At 41.4% G+C, this 17,976-nt stretch overlaps 1 protein-coding gene across 1 annotated transcript in view; it reads left to right on the forward strand.

Annotated features, from left to right (window-relative positions):
- The first annotated feature begins 3,287 nt into the window (after positions 1–3,287).
- The window catches only part of NXPH2 (neurexophilin 2), a 107,728-nt gene continuing 93,039 nt past the window's right edge, over positions 3,288–17,976 (forward strand). Inside the window, exon 1 of the mRNA XM_027115540.1 lies at positions 3,288–3,373. Coding sequence (XP_026971341.1) covers positions 3,323–3,373 — 51 coding nt within the window. The 5' untranslated portion in view covers positions 3,288–3,322. The remainder of the gene's footprint in view (positions 3,374–17,976) is intronic.

A 17,976-nucleotide genomic window follows, 5' to 3' on the forward strand; every position in this document is an offset into this window, starting at 1 on the left:
ACATCTCTCCATTCTCTTCTTTCCAGCAACCATGACCATCTCCTCATGGAGCTTCGTCCTTAAGACAATCCTGCCTGCTACCACTGCGTATATCTTTATGCCACTTGATGTCTGACTTTTCTACTCCAAAAAGTTTGAAGACCAAACTTTGGTCTTATTTCCTGCAGACCAAGTTAAACTATTGATATTTAGCCTGGCATTTCCAGATCCCTACAGTCTAGCTTTTAACCTACTTTTTCTCTCCCTTTTTCTCAAAGCCAGTCTGACCCACTTTACTGTCCATCCCTCAGTTAAGTCACACGAAGTCCCTCCACTGGGCATTTGCTTGTGCTGTTCCTCCCACATGGAATAGCTTTCCCCATTTTCTCCCACATAGACTAACCTTGGCTATTCTCAGAAACTGAGCCAGCTCACATTTTATCTCTGCCATGAAGCAGTCATGCTGGTCTACAATGATCTGTCCTTCCTCCAACTGTACTAGGCAGCACTTAAACTTGAACTCCCCTGTATTGTCTGCCTTTTGTTTGTTGCATGTTTCCTGGTTAGACTGCATGTTCGGAATGACAGTCCATGTATCTAATGCTTCTATCTTTCCCCCTTTTCTCCCTCCCTCCCTCCTTCCTTTCTTCCTTCCTTCCACTTTCCCATAGTACTTACAGCAAAATTTGGGGAATACACTAAATTAGCAGTAGTCACCTTATAAATAAACACAGTAATACCAGACGTTAGTCAAGGGGGTCCTTGGTGCTTCTCTCTGCCACAGCCTGATCAACGGGACACACGTTCTCTTGTGTCCGTTAGCTCTTAGCTTGGAATCCAACACCCTGCAGCAAGTTCCATTGTGAGAATACTTAGTATTATTAGGACCCATGTCCAAGTTTAGGTTCTAAAATTTTATGCATAAATTTCCCAAAAGGGTAGAAATGGTCTAAGAAATAGGAACAAATTTAAAGAAAAGAGTGAAATATTCCAGTCATTAAATCACTTATTCATTTCAATAGTGTGTTAAGTCAGGCGCTCCTCATTTAAAGAGCTAATGATAACAGAATCGGAAACTACTAAACCAAGAAGGGACCTCACCTTCTGGTTTTAGAGACGAGTCAGCTGGGGCTCCGGCAGAAACACTGAGTCTATATGAGGTACTGCCTCTTGCAACGCCGTTTGCCTTCTTCCTCTTCTAGCAGCCCCTCTCCAAAAAGGGGTCCTTCTAATGTCTGCCAAACTCGTTCCCTATTAATCACTTCCCAAAGATTGTCTGTAAATAAAATGCAGAGACAAAGTTGGACAAGAAGATCAACCTACAGAGATCGCTCCCAATTTTTGAAATTATCTTATTTATGCTTCTAGGATAGAATAACTTTCTAGAAGTGAGCTCTAAGCCTAGGTAAAGAGAATTTTTGTGGAGGTGAAGGGTAGCTATAAGGAGGTGAGTTATATATTTAGATATGCAAATAATGATTTTGTTTGTTTTTGAGTCTGTTGCAAGGAAAAGGAAGAGTCTGAGGACAAAGTGGGTTCTCGCTGCTGCAGCCTTTGCCACGGGCCCCAGAATCCCCCAGTCAGGCTAGGTGAGGCGTTAGGAAGGATATACAACCCTCGCTTGCCTCTCTTCCTCCATACAGGAAATGGAGTTGTATTAGAGAGGTACCCCACCTGCAGCCTCAGGGACAACTTTCAAAGTCACATTGGGACCCCAGAACACTCTGGAATGACCTCCCTCCCCATCTGCACAAAATTGACACACCCGGTGAAAGGAAGGGTGGGACCTTGCCCTACCCAGGTCAGTCCTCCTGCCCTTGGTCCTGCACCATTCAAAGACTTACCAACTCCCGTTGCATTTTATTTGGGGGTAGAAGAGCAGTAAGAGCAGGAGATGGAAACGTTTTTCCCCTAAAATTCCAACCCAAATTTCACTTTTTGTTGTTGTTTTTTTTTTTTAAATAAAAATCTATCTCAATTCCACTCTCTTGCCTCAACGTGTTTTTCATTTGCAAGAGGATGTAGGAACTAGCCTTGCCTTGAGTGTTCTTTTGAAGTAGCTGCCTAGAGACTCATCCCTGGAGAACTGATTTTACCTCTCTGGACCTTAGATTTCCCATCTGTTCAATAAAGAGGCTGATGGATGATGTCTAAATTCTCACCCGCCGTAAACGTGGGAGTACCTGAGCCCCACTGTCCCTTGACTTTTCCACTAGAGGGTCCAGCACAGAGATAGTTAAAGGTTAAGGATCTCTCCAATGGAGAGTTGTTAACATGGGGTTGAGCGATCGCGGGCAGCAGGTTTCTGGCCTCGCCCAGCCGCGGCCTCAGAAACCCTCTCCAAGATTTCCCAACTGGGAGGGAGGCTGCGGCAGGGTCTCCTCTCCTTATTCTTCTCCCCAGGCGCCCGGGCGCAGCTCTATCCTCCTCCTGGACACCGAGCAGCCGACAGCATCCTCAAACCCGAGTAAGCCTGGACCTCTACACCTAGCTCGGTTTCTCAGAGCCCTGCCGCTACCCCTCCTCAATGTCCCTCTAGGTGCCCACTACTTTCCACTTCCAGACATTCTTCCAGCCGCACCAGCCTCACTTTGGAACCCCTGCGCCGGGCTCTGAGAGCCAGGGCTGCTGCGGAGCAGGGCGCTCTCCCGGGGCGTCCCGGGCTCCAGCACCCCTCAACACCACCACCACCTCCGCCCCCCGCCCCGCCTCAGGACCCTGCCGTCGCCTTCCCCTAGAACTCCCTGGGTGCTCTCCCGGCGCGCTCCTTCCTGCATCCACTCAGGGAGACCACCCGCCCCCCCCAATCCCCGCTGCCACCTCCCCAGCAAAACAAGAGCTGGTCAGTGGGCAGGGCACCCGGCCCAACCGGCCCTCTGCTGAGCGGGGGCGGAGAAGGCCCCGGAGCCTCGCAGGGCTCCCGGGCGCGCTCAGCTCTTCCGGGAGCAGCCTCGCGCGGGAACCCCGCATCAAAGCGCCGGAGCCGCAGCCTCCCGCCCGCGGGCGCCCGCCGCGCTCACCCTGACCCCGGGACGCGGGAGCCCCGGGCGCTGCTGGGACCCCGCGCAGCACGCCGGAGCTCGAGCTGCCCCCCACGCTCCTTTTCCGGCCCCCTCCAAGGAGGGGCGCGCGGGGCCCCAGAAGCATCTCCCGCCCGCCCTCCCCCACCCCCTTCCCAGCCCGCCCACCCGACCCGCGCGGCGTGGCGCGGCGCTGCGCTCGGATTCCGGGAGGGAAGCGCCGCGCGGAGTCCCTGGCGTCCTCAGTCCTGCCCCGCGAAGTGGAGATGCGCGAGAGGCAGGCGAGGGCGCGCAGCTCGTGAGACGCCGCGCCAGCCGGCACCATGCGCCTGCGGCCGCTGCCCCTCGTCGTGGTCCCCGGCTTGCTGCAGCTGGTGAGTGCCCGGCCCGCCGCGCGCCCCACGCCCCACGCGCCGGGGCCGCGTTTCGGCGGGAAAACCGCTCCGGCTGCCGACTCGGAAGCAGAGTCTGGGGCTGCTTGGGCCATGGGGTTGGGGGCGCAGGCAGTGGAGGGAGTTTAGGGTTGCCTTAGAGGTTGAAGGGAAAGAATCAGGGAACGGGGATCAGAGTGGGGACCCTGAGGCGAGTGCGGTGCTTATGGAGGATTGGGACTGGAGGGCTGAGGTAAAGAAGGCAGAAAGTGGCAGGGAAGAAGGCGAGAGAGAAGGAACAGGTTTATTGAGGAGCGGTCGAGGAGGGGATAAGGGTAGACGGACGCGATGAGGATGGGCTGAAAGACCTGCCTCTAGCCCAGAGTTTGGGGGGCTTGGTGGTTATTTTTCACGTGGTATTTTGCCCGGATGCCCGCAAACACTTATAAAGCACGGCATCGTGCATCCTCGCTCTCAGGGCCGGTTGGTGGCTCCTTGCTGGGGAAGAACTTAGGCAAAAGACCGATTTGGGGAGGCAGATTGGATTTCTCTTCGTTTTCTATCTGGCACTGGGGACTAGGATGGGGTTTTGTGCCGGCGGGGACGCAGGATGTAACTTTCAAATCCAACTCCACACAGGAGCCCCCTCCCCGTCGTCTCTACGCATTTTGTTCCCGAAGACCTCTCCTGTCTGGTCTGGGCGGCTCAGGGGGCACCGAGGAATATGAAGGGTATTAGAAGGTGGTTGCACGGTCCGCCAGGGAGGCTCTAGGCGACCGTTCCAGTGGTGCCTCTCATCTCTCCTCGCTTTTCCCGCGTGGCGCCACCCTCTCCTCCTTCCGAAATATACCTGTATGCTGTATGGATTGCTAGTTAATTCTGTTTAAGGGAGATCCCAAGTAAGACGTTCAAGAAGACAACTTTTAAAGTACAATTATAGAAGGGGATTGCTTTGGCGCAGTCCGCCTCTGTGATGGATTTCTCTTGCTCTCTTGGCACTTGTCTTAATACGGTGCTATCAAGAGGGCTTTCTCCAGAAGCCAAGGTTTCTTTGGTCTTCATATTTAAGACTTGACCCAGTTTAATCTGGCTGTTAAAACAGGGTTAAGGAACCCAAGGATGATGATCCTTCCTTTTTTCCTTCCTTCATCCCTCCCTTCTCTCTCTCTCTCTCTCTGTCTCTCTCATTTCCCTTTAGAGGGAAAGATCAAGTAACTTATTAAAGTTTCTCTATGATACATATGATATTGTAGACGCAAAGATACTCTGTAAGTTTGAGGATGGAAGGAGTTCTAAAATGTCTTAGTGAAGGGGAGAGAGCACGAAAGGGCCTGTCCATTCCTTTTGCACAGAGATTAGCTTCACCTGCACAGCATCAAGAAATTCTTCAGTGGCTTCAAGAAGAAAATGCAGTGATGTTCCCAAATGTCCTTAAATGAGCCAGCACATACTGCCTATATACAAGATGGCATGTTAAAATAAATTTTACATCTAAGGCATTAAGCATGCCACATATATGCCATAATACTCTTCAGTATCCCTTGCTTTTTGAAATGTTTGATCTAGATTCCAAAAAAAGGTGATTTAACAAAGCAACATTTGTATGGTGTGTGTAAGTAAAACTGTAAAAACCTGGGGAACTCAGTACTTAGGTAGGATCTTCAGAATATCTTCATGAATCTCTTAGTTCATTCATTTAATTTTGCATTCAGTGATCATGAACTGTGTATCTGTTCCACTGTATTAGACTCTTAAAGATAAGGAGCTATATTGGGGGATGTGTTGGGAAAAGTTCTTCTATCAGTTTACTGTATTGGGAATGTTAGATTTTTTTTTTTTTTTCACACCACCAGAGTCAATAGGGAATAAGAAATACATCTTGACAAGATTATATACCCTCCTTAAGAGCTAGATTCTAATATTACAGCGTGGCTTGATTTATCAGTTTTTAAGGAAGTGTATGTCAAATTCTAATCCATTTTTGGATTGTGCTTGGGCTGTAATGTTTTTTCCTGGAGCACTTTATCATGGTAAGTGAGGTGGGGAGCTGCAGCTGGGCGATAAGCATACATTCCTTACACTGCCATCCTTTTGGACAATAAAAAGCTGTTTACATTCTCCACAATCTTAGAGCTGTTTCCTTATAACACAAGGGGGTTAGGATGTGAAAGGAAAACAGAGTGGCTGAGCAGAGTAGATCTAAATGAAAACACCCCCCAATCCCACCATTCGCCCCAACCCAGCAGGTATCCAAAAAAAAAAAAAAAAAGTTATAATTTGGCCCTTTGGATGGCTTATAGTTTTAGTCTACCTTTTCAGCTAATATTGAACTTCTTTGCTAAATCCCAATAGCAAGTGGATAAAATGTTTGAAAACTAATTTTTTCATTTTCTAGGAACCATGTGTACATAGTACATCTGCCCTTGGGGGGAGGGAGTGGAGACGAGGTTGGGTTATCGCTGGAACTGGATTTTACTTTTCCATTCCCACTGCCATCCTAAAATGCTAAATATTTTTAAATGAGTAGTGGATTCATTGGGGGATATTGACATTTTAATTTTAAGAAAATTGCCTGATTCATATGAAAGCAGTCAGAGGGAGTTGGGCCCAAATAAGTCCCTATCATATAATACTGATACAATAACTAGATTTTTACTTGTTTGGGGGATATTTATAATTTTTAAGAAAACAGTAAGCTGAATTGATAAATATTGCAGGTAAACTATGAAGTATGTGTGTCTGTGATTTGTCCTTACCCAATTTTCCTGGCCTGTGTCTAGTGTTTTAACAGGCAGGTTGCTATACCTAATTAATAAGATTTCTAGGCATTTGCAGAATTAAGTATCAATCCTGAATGTATTATTTTCTTTGAAATTCTTATTCAGCAACATATCTTTATAAAAATATTAATAGCACATTATCTCTTGTCTGCCATCTAATGAAGAGAAAATTAGCATTTGAAGTTAATATTATAATGAGTGTTATTTTGTGACATGATACAAGGTAAAGACTTCGCCAGTTGACAGCTTCTCACAGATTTGCATGATTATTTGTAACTCATAATAAGTGTGATTTTTGCCTCTAAGTAAAATGCAGATTGTAAAAAGATTAAATTTGAATTTAAATGGATGATAAGCTTGAGTTTAAGATAAAATTTAGTGGTGATTTTAAAAATTAGTTTGTTATACATTTCAACTTGTTTTTCTGTGATATAATGATGAGTTTATCAAGTAAAATATAAATTAAAAAAGCGATGCAAGTTAGGAAATTTTTAGAATCCTATAAAATCAGAATACTTGTGATGCAAAGTGTTAACAATTTTAAGTTCATCCTCATTATATAGTATCATCCCACATGAACTTATTGAGGATATTTTTATCTTAACAAATTATTGATTTTAATATTTATTTAGTGTCATAGTCATAACATATATTTATTCCCAGTTCTGTATTTTCAAGAAGTGATAACTCATGACTGTCTTCCATTCAGAAATCACAATTTCCCTCATACAGTTTTGATCAATTAACATCAAAACAGTATTTTCCAGTGTAGGATCAATAGTCGTCTGTTGCCTAGATGACAATGCAGAGGAGAAGAAAATACCACCATATCATGGTTACGACTTAGAGTTGGCTGGGCTTTGAAATTGACTCCTCATTAAAAACATCATTATCTTAGACATTTTTAAAAATGAGAACTAGGATTAGACAATTAAGTCCTCTATTCCAGCCACTCACCTCCCAGTATAAATTGTGTTCCCTTGGCCTATTTTAAGATTAGGTTGTGTAATTCAGTTTTAAATGCCTTCCACATAGGAAACTGACTCCTCTTGGGAACCTATTTTATAGCTCAATAGATTTCTGAATGGAAAAGAAAAGCCTTGTTACTTTTTGTTCCATAGTTTTTTTCTTTCTTTTTTTTTATAGTTTTTTTCTTAATTTTTTATTGTTTCTGATTAGTGGTCAAAATGCTAAATAAGGCAGAAGGCTTTTTTGAAAAACTTTTATTAGAGGTTTTCCATTCTCAGCTTAAAATGTGTAGCTCTTGCAAATCGAATGAATTAAGAAATGTTGATTTTTACAACACACTGCCCACCTTTTATCTATTAAAGAGCTAATCAATACATTGTGAATGATCTCGTTATTTCGTAGTAGCAATCAGAGATGAATATAAGTGTGTCACAGGTTTGTGATTTTGTAAAAGCTCCAGGACTGTCTCCTACTGTTTACATATTCTGCGGTCTCTTTTACCTGAAGCTTTGCTGGGTAAGATTTGAAAAAAGAATTATAGCCACACGCTCAAATGCCTACAGTTAGGGCTGTGTCAGCATTTCTGTGAAGAATCTCATTTCTATCTTAGCCATAAGCATTATAGCCGGTTAGAAGTTGGCATTTAATATCTTGATTTGGGAGTCAATTATTTTAAAGCTGCTTTAAAAAATTGGTCCAAGTGATTTTGAGCACTCATCCATGTGAGTTTACTCTCTAGATATTCTTATAGTATGTGGAATGATGATTTAAGAAACTAATTTCTATATCATTCTTGCACAGTGGTTATAATTTAAAATGTAGCATGTTTAAATTATTTTCAATAATCTCTTCCAAGTTAACCTATTTATTGAACCACTGTAAGATATTGTAACACTGTTTCATCACGAACAATTTTAATTGTGCCAAATTCAGATGCCTTAGTTGGTCTTTATTTACTAAAAATTGTAAGAGCCTTTATTTGCTAACAATCTGTTTGAATTTTTTATTACTTGTGATATGACCAATGGTATCGATGACAACTCTGTTCTTTATTTCAAAATCTTGCTCAATAAAAAAAGTATCTAAAGCAATTTACAATATAGATTTTCATATTATAGAAAGAATTCTAAGATTGATTGAAAACTTCCAATTTATGTTGGTTTTAGTTTATGAAGATCTAGATGAAAACCTTCAAATAACTGTTTGGTTTATTATGCTGTAAGATCAGTATATAATAAGGAATTCTGTTTCTTTATAGAACTACCATTAAAAATGAATATTTCATTATCTAAACCCAAAAGCTATAAGAAATATTTTTCCTGGCCAGATCATTCAAGAAGTTAAAATAGTTGTCTTTAAAATTGTCATTCTTGTAAATTTTGCTTTTCTTAGATTTATGGACCCATAGTAAGAAAACTGGGAAGTTTTACAAATTTAAACTACAATGATAATAATGCTCTCTTAGATTTGCATATACCTACCTGTTTTCAAGTTTCTTTCACACAGTTCATCACATTCTATTCTCCCAAAAAATCTACAAGAAGAACATGTTGAAAGTTTCCATTTGTGTACTGGAAAGAACAATGTATTTGGAGTCGAAAGACGAGTTCTATCTCTAAATAAATTGCATATTCAACAAATATTTACTATTTTGTCCCTGACTTTACACTGAGACTGTAGCAGACATTGAGGACATAACAGTAAAAAAAATGGAACTGCTATGAGAATATGAGTGTGTGTGTGTGTGTGTGTGTGTCTGTGCGCACGCGCATGTCTGTGTGTCTTGGGCTGGTCATTTAATAACCTCAAATCCCTCATCTGTACGATGACGTCATCAGTGATAAAGAGAATGAAAAATGATTTCTAACATCTCTTTCCTTTTTTTAATGTACAGTAACAGTGTTACTGTATTTTTCTTTTATGAATTATGTACATCTTTACTGTACAATTTAAAGTATGTCTTACCTACAAACATAATTGCTTTAAATATAAGCTTTACATGGAGTTTGTGCTTTTAACCATATCACAAATGGTACATATATTTAGAAATAGATTTAAGATACTACAAGACTGCTTAATGTTATATCTTCTTATGGAAAAGGACAATTCAGTGAAACTAGGCAAAGGGAATTGACAAATACTTATTTAACACTTGTAATCAGCAAAATCAATAAAATTTAAATTAAAATGGTACAATAAGGGCTTTTCCCCCTATATACCATTTTTAAATTGTAAACCACTAACATCTACTCATTTCTTTAATTTAAATAAAAAGTAAATTGGCTCTCAGTTAAATTCTAATTATTAAGATAAGCAGCATTACAGCTTAATACTGTACTTCAACCAGAAAACTAGCATGTGACTTTTTGTACACCTCAGTAGAATCCAACCTATTTAAATCAGGAATACTATTAACTAACTCCAAAGGTCTTGGGAGTTCTGATGTTAATGGGATGAAATTTTAAAAAGAAAACCAAGAAAGAACTGGCATGTGAGACCTATCAAAGATGGAAGAAATTGTTAATGCTTTTAACATCAGGGGACAAGTCAACTGAAACAGACTGACTAGTCCTGGGGTTCAGTCCAACTATATTCTAAACAAATGAATGTCTTTAAAAACGAAACTTGACTTTGTGATAGTGCTGGTTTGGGCTAAATAAAAGGATTCTCAGGTCATAAAAACACTTAAGTAAATCTCTTTATTCAAGATTATGCAAAATGGTGATTTTCAAGCATTGACATATATATTGACAGTTTTAAAATCTCATCAGTTTTACCTTAAGTTATATGGCTTGTATATTTATTCACTCAAAACTGTAACTTAGGAAATAGTTGAGATTACTTGAAGGGAGAGACCACATATGTAATTTATATGGCTGTTAAAAGTCGATGATCTGCATGATATTTTGAATGGATAATGTATACATAAGAGAATAGGGACTCAAAAGAACCATTTAACACTTTGTAGCAATGATAACAATCATTTTTATTAATACAGTTTTTGCATTTGGATAACCCAAACAGAAGACCCAAAACATAAGAAATGTGGCTGCAGAAATGGAAAGGGAGGTGAAGTTTTCAAAAGTGTGTTTTCCACAGTCATGAATTCACCTGCTGCTTCCATGTTGATGACTCCCAAATTTGTACCTCAATTCCTACCCTACTGCTCAGCCTCCAAGGCCATCTCTCCATAGCTCACTTTCTTTGCCTTGGGTGTTTTACTGCCAACTCACACTCAACATGTCCACAGCCACACACAGCTTTCCTGAACAAGTAACCTTCCAACATTCATGGATTCAGATCTTGAAGTCACTACCTTGTCCCCCTTTTTAATGTCTGGTATCTTTGTGTTGGGACAAGCGACTTAGTATAAAGCATCACATGGTTTATAAGATAATTTCATGTGTGTGATCTCAGGGTTCATCTTCACATCAGCTCTGGAAGGTAAACAGAACAATAGTCATTGCATCCATTTTTAAAAATGAAGACACAAAGGCATGGAAGGTTTCCAAGACAGACTGTATACAGACCACACAAAAGGCGCAACTTGAATTGTCCGCCCAGTCCATCCCCAAGGTCACGGTAGCATCTGTTTGTAGCAGAAGGCTGTGAGATCCATCATAGACCCCCAGAGTGAAGGGCTTGAGGGACGTTTCCAGGAAATGTTCTGTTCTGCTCAGCAGCCATGCTGAGGCAGAAACCTCGACTCACTCATTCTAGGAAGGTTTTAAACGAATTTGCCATGAAGTCAACAAGTTTAACAGAGTAAACAGATTTTTAGAGCCTGGCTCTTATTCGGGAGTCCCATTTAGAATTTAGCCTCAGAGTTTAGTTTCCAGGTGCTCCAGCTTTTACAGCTTTAGGGCTACGTGGACGGCCTAGTGATGTGGTTCCAGTTAGGATCAGCAGAGGGTTGGAGAGTTCCTCTAATTCCTCAAGATCTCAACCTGTCCCGCTTCAGATGGAAAAGGTGAACGAGAAGAGAGAGAAGAGCTTCAACTACTATGAAGGGCTACTTAATCTTGTTTTTTTAATGGACAGTTGGGAATATGAGAAGGAGCCAGTGGGGTGGGGGGAGGCATCTAGTAGGTGCTGACACCTACTAGACTCGCAGGACTTGTGAGCTTCCGTAGAAGTAGCATTCTGGCTCTTGCCCTCTCTCCCTTTCTTACTTTTTATGAAAATATGTATTTGATTACAGAGGTGGTATAGCATAGTGAATGTTATTGGCTTTCCACCCAGATCCCTTTGGATCTCTTCTTACCATTTCTGTGCGCCCTCTCCTTTTTTGGTTTCTGTTCTAACACTGGGCACCTATAACTCTCCTTCAGAGGATTTCCCTGGGGGTGTTGGATGCCCCTCACCAGAAAGCACTCAGAGCCAGACTGCAGTTCCCTTCCTTCTGGGACAGCTCTTGACAAATGACTGACAGGTGCCAGAGGGTGAAAGGCCCAGCTCCCTTGCTCAGAGGTTTAAGGAATACATTGGAGTGTCCCTGTGAGAGGAGGTCAAAACTCCACTCAAGGGGACTTTGCTTGGGATCGCACACGTCCATGGCTTCCTCTTGTTCACTGACCCGCTGCCCCGCTTCCCCACCAGACTCCCCTGGACGCGCTTCACGATAAATCACTTGCACTCAAACACTTGTCTTGCTGTCTGTTTCTGGGGAACCCAACCTAAGGTGTCTGTTTAAGTTTTTTTTTAACATGCAGAAATATTTAAAGCAGCTATTCGTACCTCTGCCTGCTTTGTGCTACCTTATACTAAGAGATAATCACTATTAGTAGTTTAATGTGTCTCTTTCCAGAAATTACGGATATGTATGCTTTCATCATAATTATATCAACACAACATAACATCACGTAACATGTATTTTTAATGCAATAATATACTGTGGCCATTTTTATACCATGTACAACTTATATTTTTGAGAATTCTTAGTATTTCATGGCACTGATATGCCATAAGGTATTTAATCAGTCTCTTATTAATGAAAATTTTGGTTGTCTTGAATTTTTTCAGTTCATTTGTGAGTATATTTATAAAATGAATTCCTAGGGGGGTGGTGGTGGGATGAATTGGGCGATTGGGATTGACATGTATACACTGATGTGTATAAAGTGGATGACTAATAAGAAAATAAATAAATAAACATTTAAAAAATAGAAAAAAAATAATAAAAAATAAACAAAATGAATTCCTAGAATTGAAAATACTTGGCCAAGGCCGGGAATGTACAATATGAATTTTGATAAGTATAAATTTTCCCCTTAATGACCATACAAAAATACAGTACCACTCACAGTGGATATGCATCCTACATCCCTATCTGGATAGTGGCTTTTTTGTTTACTTTTTCAATCTGTTAGAGGAAAACACCTCATTGTTTTTAAAATCTGTTGTATATTACTTATTAAGAAGGTGAAGTTTATTCTTATATTTAATAACCCTTTGAATTTATTTTGTGATTCCTTCCTTTTTAAATAACTTCCCATTTTTCAATTCTTTTTGTCTACAGCTTTTATTTTTTTTTTTTTTTTTTTTTTTTTGGTACGCGGGCCTCTCACTGTTGTGGCCTCTCCCGTTGCGGAGCACAGGCTCCGGACGCGCAGGCTCAGCGGCCACGGCTCCCGGGCCCAGCCGCTCCGCGGCATGTGGGATCTTCCCGGACCGGGGCACGAACCCATGTCCCCTGTGTCGGCAGGCGGACTCTCAACCACTGCGCCACCAGGGAAGCCCTGTCTACAGCTTTTAAACTTTTATAGTTTTTTTTTTTATATTGCTCTTGCACAATTGTTTATTTTACTATTCCTGGATATTTTATATATTATGGGGTTGTGGCTACCATTTCTAGGCCTGACATTTTAAAATTGATTTTTGCTGGAATTTAAAGAAAGCTATTTATTTTAGTATATTTATTGTATCAGTTCTATTTCTGGACTGGATTATTAGTTTTAATAATTTTTAATTTGATTCTCTTGAATTTTATGTATAGACAATCATATTACCTATAAATAATCGTATATAGAAGCTAAATAGAAGCTTTCTGGGGCAGATTCCATAGCTAATTGACTAAGTGGTCTAGGTTGAATGAAGCCTGGAGTTAAGGGGTGAGCATTCAGGACCTCAGCCCTCTTTCTACTTTAGTGAAGGACATGCATCCTCCTGGTAGCTGCCTTGCGCCTGCTTGCACTCCCAGCTCCTCCCGTGCTGATTTTGGTGGTGGAGAGGGGATTCTGTTGGGCGGGTAAACCCCTGTTCAGGTGCTGTTCTCTTTTGCCTTTGTTTGGTTACTGGCAGCTCAGCACAATTGGCTTCTCCATCATTCTGATTCACTCTTCTTTACATCTTCCAGAGATTCTCACATTTTGTGGACCCTTGGCATCCTTTCCTCTTTGTAGCACTAGGCACTCATTCTTGTTTTTGCATTCCTAGTTCATTTCATTGGAAATTTGGGAGAGAGGCAAGGTAAACACATTCACTCATCTTTCCTCATTGCAACTCAAAATCTTTCAGTCATTTTTGGCTCATCTTTCTTCATCCCCTTCAGTATCCATTCAGTCACAAAATCCTGTGAAATTTCCTTCCAAATCCATCTGTAAACTGTCTCTTTCTCTCCACCTGCTTCCATTTCATCACTACAGCAGCCTCCTAGCTGGTCTATTTTATTCCAACATGAGCCCTCTGAATGCATTCCACATGTCACAGATCATCTTTCTTAAATTCTCCTTTGATTTACTATGCCACTCCACTATTAAGGATGAGACTGTGATTCCCTTTTCCTTAATACATTGAGTCTAAATTTCTCTTTCTGGTTTTCCAGCCTTAAATCTCCCATCCAATATTCATCGCATACTCTTAACTGCAGCCAGGTCTGTATCCTTATACTCCATGAATACTTCAGAGTAAAGGGAAAGCATAGGTTTTGGTGTCAGACTGACTTGGATTCCAATGCTTTTTCTGGCACCTTGGACAAGAGAACACATCTACTCAATTTCAGTGGGTTTTTTTCCCCTGAAATAATGGTAATTATAGCTATTTCTTAGGGTTATGATGATTATATACCAAAAAAGTGAAATGCCTAGTACCTAGCATTAGCTTAACAAAGGTCAGTTTTCCTTTCCACCTGCAACAGCTTAGGTTTTTTGTGTGTAAGCAATAGAAACTGACTTTGACAAACTTAGAGAAGAAATTCCTGAATACAGGGTAGCTCACAGGAAAGGTTGGAGAATCGGGCATGTCTAGAGCAAAATCAAGGGTCTAGGTATCGGGAAAGTATCAATTGGCCAAGATGATGAATAAATGTCCATCTTTTTCTCTCAAGTTTTTCTTTCACTTCATTTAAGATGCCATGTTCTGGTTGAGAGAGCCTAGATGGCTTGGGTCATAATGCCTTGGCTTGAGAAGGGTGGGACACTTTGATGAACAGTTCCACGCATCCTAGGGAATCAACACTATATGTTCCTGTTAGAGAACCTGTGATCAGAACTCCCACCACAGGAAGAACTCAGAGAAAGAGACCCAAGCACCCACAGTGAAGACCCATTCCAGCTCTTTGTGTTAATCAACCAGACCTCCACTCGTAAACAGACATAGACCACAAGATCACCAGACATTTAAGTGAAATCTTTAGCAAAAAATAATAAGAAGGAGAAGGACAAAGAGAAACTAACAGAACCTACCTGGAAGAAACAAATAATACAGGGGGCAGATTTCAATTTTAAAAATTCCTAATTAGGATTATCAGAGAGTCAAGAGGATATTGCGTCCTAAAAACAAGGCCTTTTCACAGACTGCTATGAAGAAAGATCGACTGGGTAATAAGAAGGAGTTCTTGGAAGTGAAATATGTAACAAAATTAATACGTCAGGGAGAAGGTTAGGAAGAATAGGAACAGAGATCATGCTGGTGAACTGTAAGGTGAAATCAAGGGAACCTGCCATGACAGAGCCGAACGACCAACATGGAAAATACGAGAGAACAGTGACAAGACGTAGAGGATAAATGCAGCGAGGAGCCCCAGAAACAGATAACAGGAGGCTATGAGGGGAAGGAACATAGTCAACAGGGTTGAATGGGCTGATAAAAAAAATAAAATCCTGGTGAAATTCCTGAACTCAAAGGAAAAAACAGAACACCCTAAGAGCTTTCAGAGATTACTAACAAAACAAACATACACCTCATCAACCACACTGGGTGTTAGAAGCAATGGAACAATGCCTTCAAATTTCTGAATATTCTGAAAGAATATTGAACCAACAGCCAAATTATCAATCAAACATGAAGGAGAAAAGTAGGAGGAAGAGAAGGAAGAGAAAATAAACAATGACATCTGGAGCATGCAGGCGTCTCGGGGGAGTTACCACTCACTCCATATGGAAAAATCCTCAAAGAAGTACATCAGCAAAGCAAGAAAGAATATAGCACAAGGGGATGATGTGAGGTAGTGTGGTGTCTGAGTATGACTCAGAAGAAGTGAAGGAGGCTAGAGCCATTAGCCTCTGACCCAGGGGAGATGTGGGTTCTGTTTCCTTCGGTGTGGTCCAGTCACACTGTGGCCCTACTGGGAATTTCATTTAAACCATTCAGTTTTATAAATGCTATTTATTAATTTGCTGTGTTTAACATGGATTTGTACTCAAAGCAGGAATGATTTAAACATAGTTTAAGAATGGAATGGGCTTCCCTGGTGGTGCAGTGGTTGAGAGTCCGCCTGCCGATGCAGGGGACACGGGTTCGTGCCCCAGTCCGGGAAGATCCCACATGCCGCAGAGCGGATAGGCCCGTGAGCCATGGCTGCTAGACCTGCACGTCCGGAGCCTGTGCTCCGCAACGGGAGAGGCCACAACAGTGAGAGGCCTGCGTACCGCAAAAAAAAAAAGAAAAAAAGAGAATGGAATGTAACTATAATAAACATTAATGAACTGAAATAGTATAATAAAAATTGGACGTAAAGGGAATACAAGAGGTGAAGCTAGGTGAGCATATCAGTTTCCTTGTTTTTCATAGTAAGAACTTAAGCTGTCTAATTTTTTTTTTAACATCTTTATTGGGGTATAATTGCTTTACAATGGTGTGTTAGTTTCTGCTTTATAACAAAGTGAATCAGTCATACATAAACATATGTTCCCATATGTCTTCCCTCTTGCGTCTCCCTCCCTCCCACCCTCCCTATCCCACCCCTCCAGGCTGTCACAAAGCACCGAGCCGATATCCCTGTGCCATGCGGCTGCTTCCCACTAGCTATCTACCTTACTACGTTTGTTAGTGTGTATATGCCCATGACTCTCTCTCGCCCTGGCACAGCTCACCCTTCCCCCTCCCCATAACCTCAAGTCCGTTCTCTAGGAGGTCTGCGTCTTTATTCCTGCCTTACCCCTAGGTTCTTCATGACATTTTTTTTTCTTAAACTCCATATATATGTGTTATAAGCTGTCTAATGTTAATAAATTAAGAAGTAGACTTAACGAATAATAATACAACCAACCAAAACCAAGAATTGGAGAAAGGGAGATAGGCACAGTCATCACCCTTCATAAAAAGAAGTCAATGATGTTATTTAAACTGAAACAGAGTAGTAAAAAAATCAAAAATTAAAAAAAAATCTTCATGGTAAAAAAAAAAAAAGAAATAGACTTAAAGCCTTAAAAGCTACCAAATAATAGAATTAAAAATAATACAACGAACAAAAATTCAATATGTAAGTTTATTTACTCTGTGCTCTAATTTCTTCTATCATTTAAATAGATTAGAAAGTGAATATTAACATCTGGAAAAGGCATTTTGACCTTAAAATGTGACTTTGTATTTGTGCCCTTCTTTTTCTGTAGTGCTTTTGACAAATATCATTCATCAGTGAATTTCAAGATAAAGTGGGTCTTTTCAGTGGAAGGAGCCGTCCAGCAGTTGTAAAGACATGCTCAGGACATGGCCATAAGTGCGCCTTCCCTAGGAGGTGATAGATACGTTTATGGTGTAGATTGTGGCTTGGTTTTTCACGGGTGTATACTTATCTCCAAACTCATCAACTTGTATACATTAAATATGTATAGCTTTTTGTGTGTCAATCATTCCTCCAAAAAAGTCATTTTATAAAAAAGAGGTAAGCAGAGGCCATCTGTTGGGTCATGCCTCAGGGAAGGGTTTCTCAGCCTCAGCACTACTGACATTTTGGGCCAGATAATTACTTGAGTCGGGGGAAGGGGTGGGAGAAAAGTGGCTGCCCTGTGCCTTGTAGGATGCTTAATAGCATCCCTGGCCTCTACCTACTTCGATGCCAGCAGCACACTCTCCCCATTGTGACAACCCAAAATATCTCCAGACATTGATAAATGTCCCCTGAGAAGCAAACACACCCCAACTGAGAACCACCAGTGAAGGGAATTCCTGGCTGTGAGAAGCTGAACCAGGTGAGCTCTTTGGACTCTCCCAATTAAATACTTTGTCTTTGAACTGTTGGGAAGGGGTCAGCATTTTGCAAAGACCTGGTTTATTTCTTAACACTTCTTTCCATCTCAGGCAAGTTTCCTTCAGTTCAGTTTTTGAGTGCCAAGTCCATCAGGCACTGTGCCCAGTACACACATCTCTGACAAATTTTCCTTTTTGAGGGAAATGACTGATGAGTGATCCCCCTGATATTCCTCTCCTGGATAAGAGTTCCCTCCAAGAAAAGTTCACACATTTCATCTTGCCTCAGGTACACATCTTACCAGTAGTTAGGGCTGGCTCCAAGAGTTTTAGGAAAGCTTTCGAGTTTCCATATTTTACAATGCAGTAATGAGGAAGTGTTACTTTGTAATGAAGGTAGCAAATAAAACTGAAAATGATAACCATAAATAATAGTTGGTTAATAAAAAC

The sequence above is a fragment of the Aethalodelphis obliquidens genome, unplaced genomic scaffold, assembly GCF_003676395.1.
Source record: "Aethalodelphis obliquidens isolate GAN/ISIS:26980383/991018 unplaced genomic scaffold, ASM367639v1 scaffold2, whole genome shotgun sequence".
Classification (NCBI taxonomy): domain Eukaryota; kingdom Metazoa; phylum Chordata; class Mammalia; order Artiodactyla; family Delphinidae; genus Aethalodelphis; species Aethalodelphis obliquidens.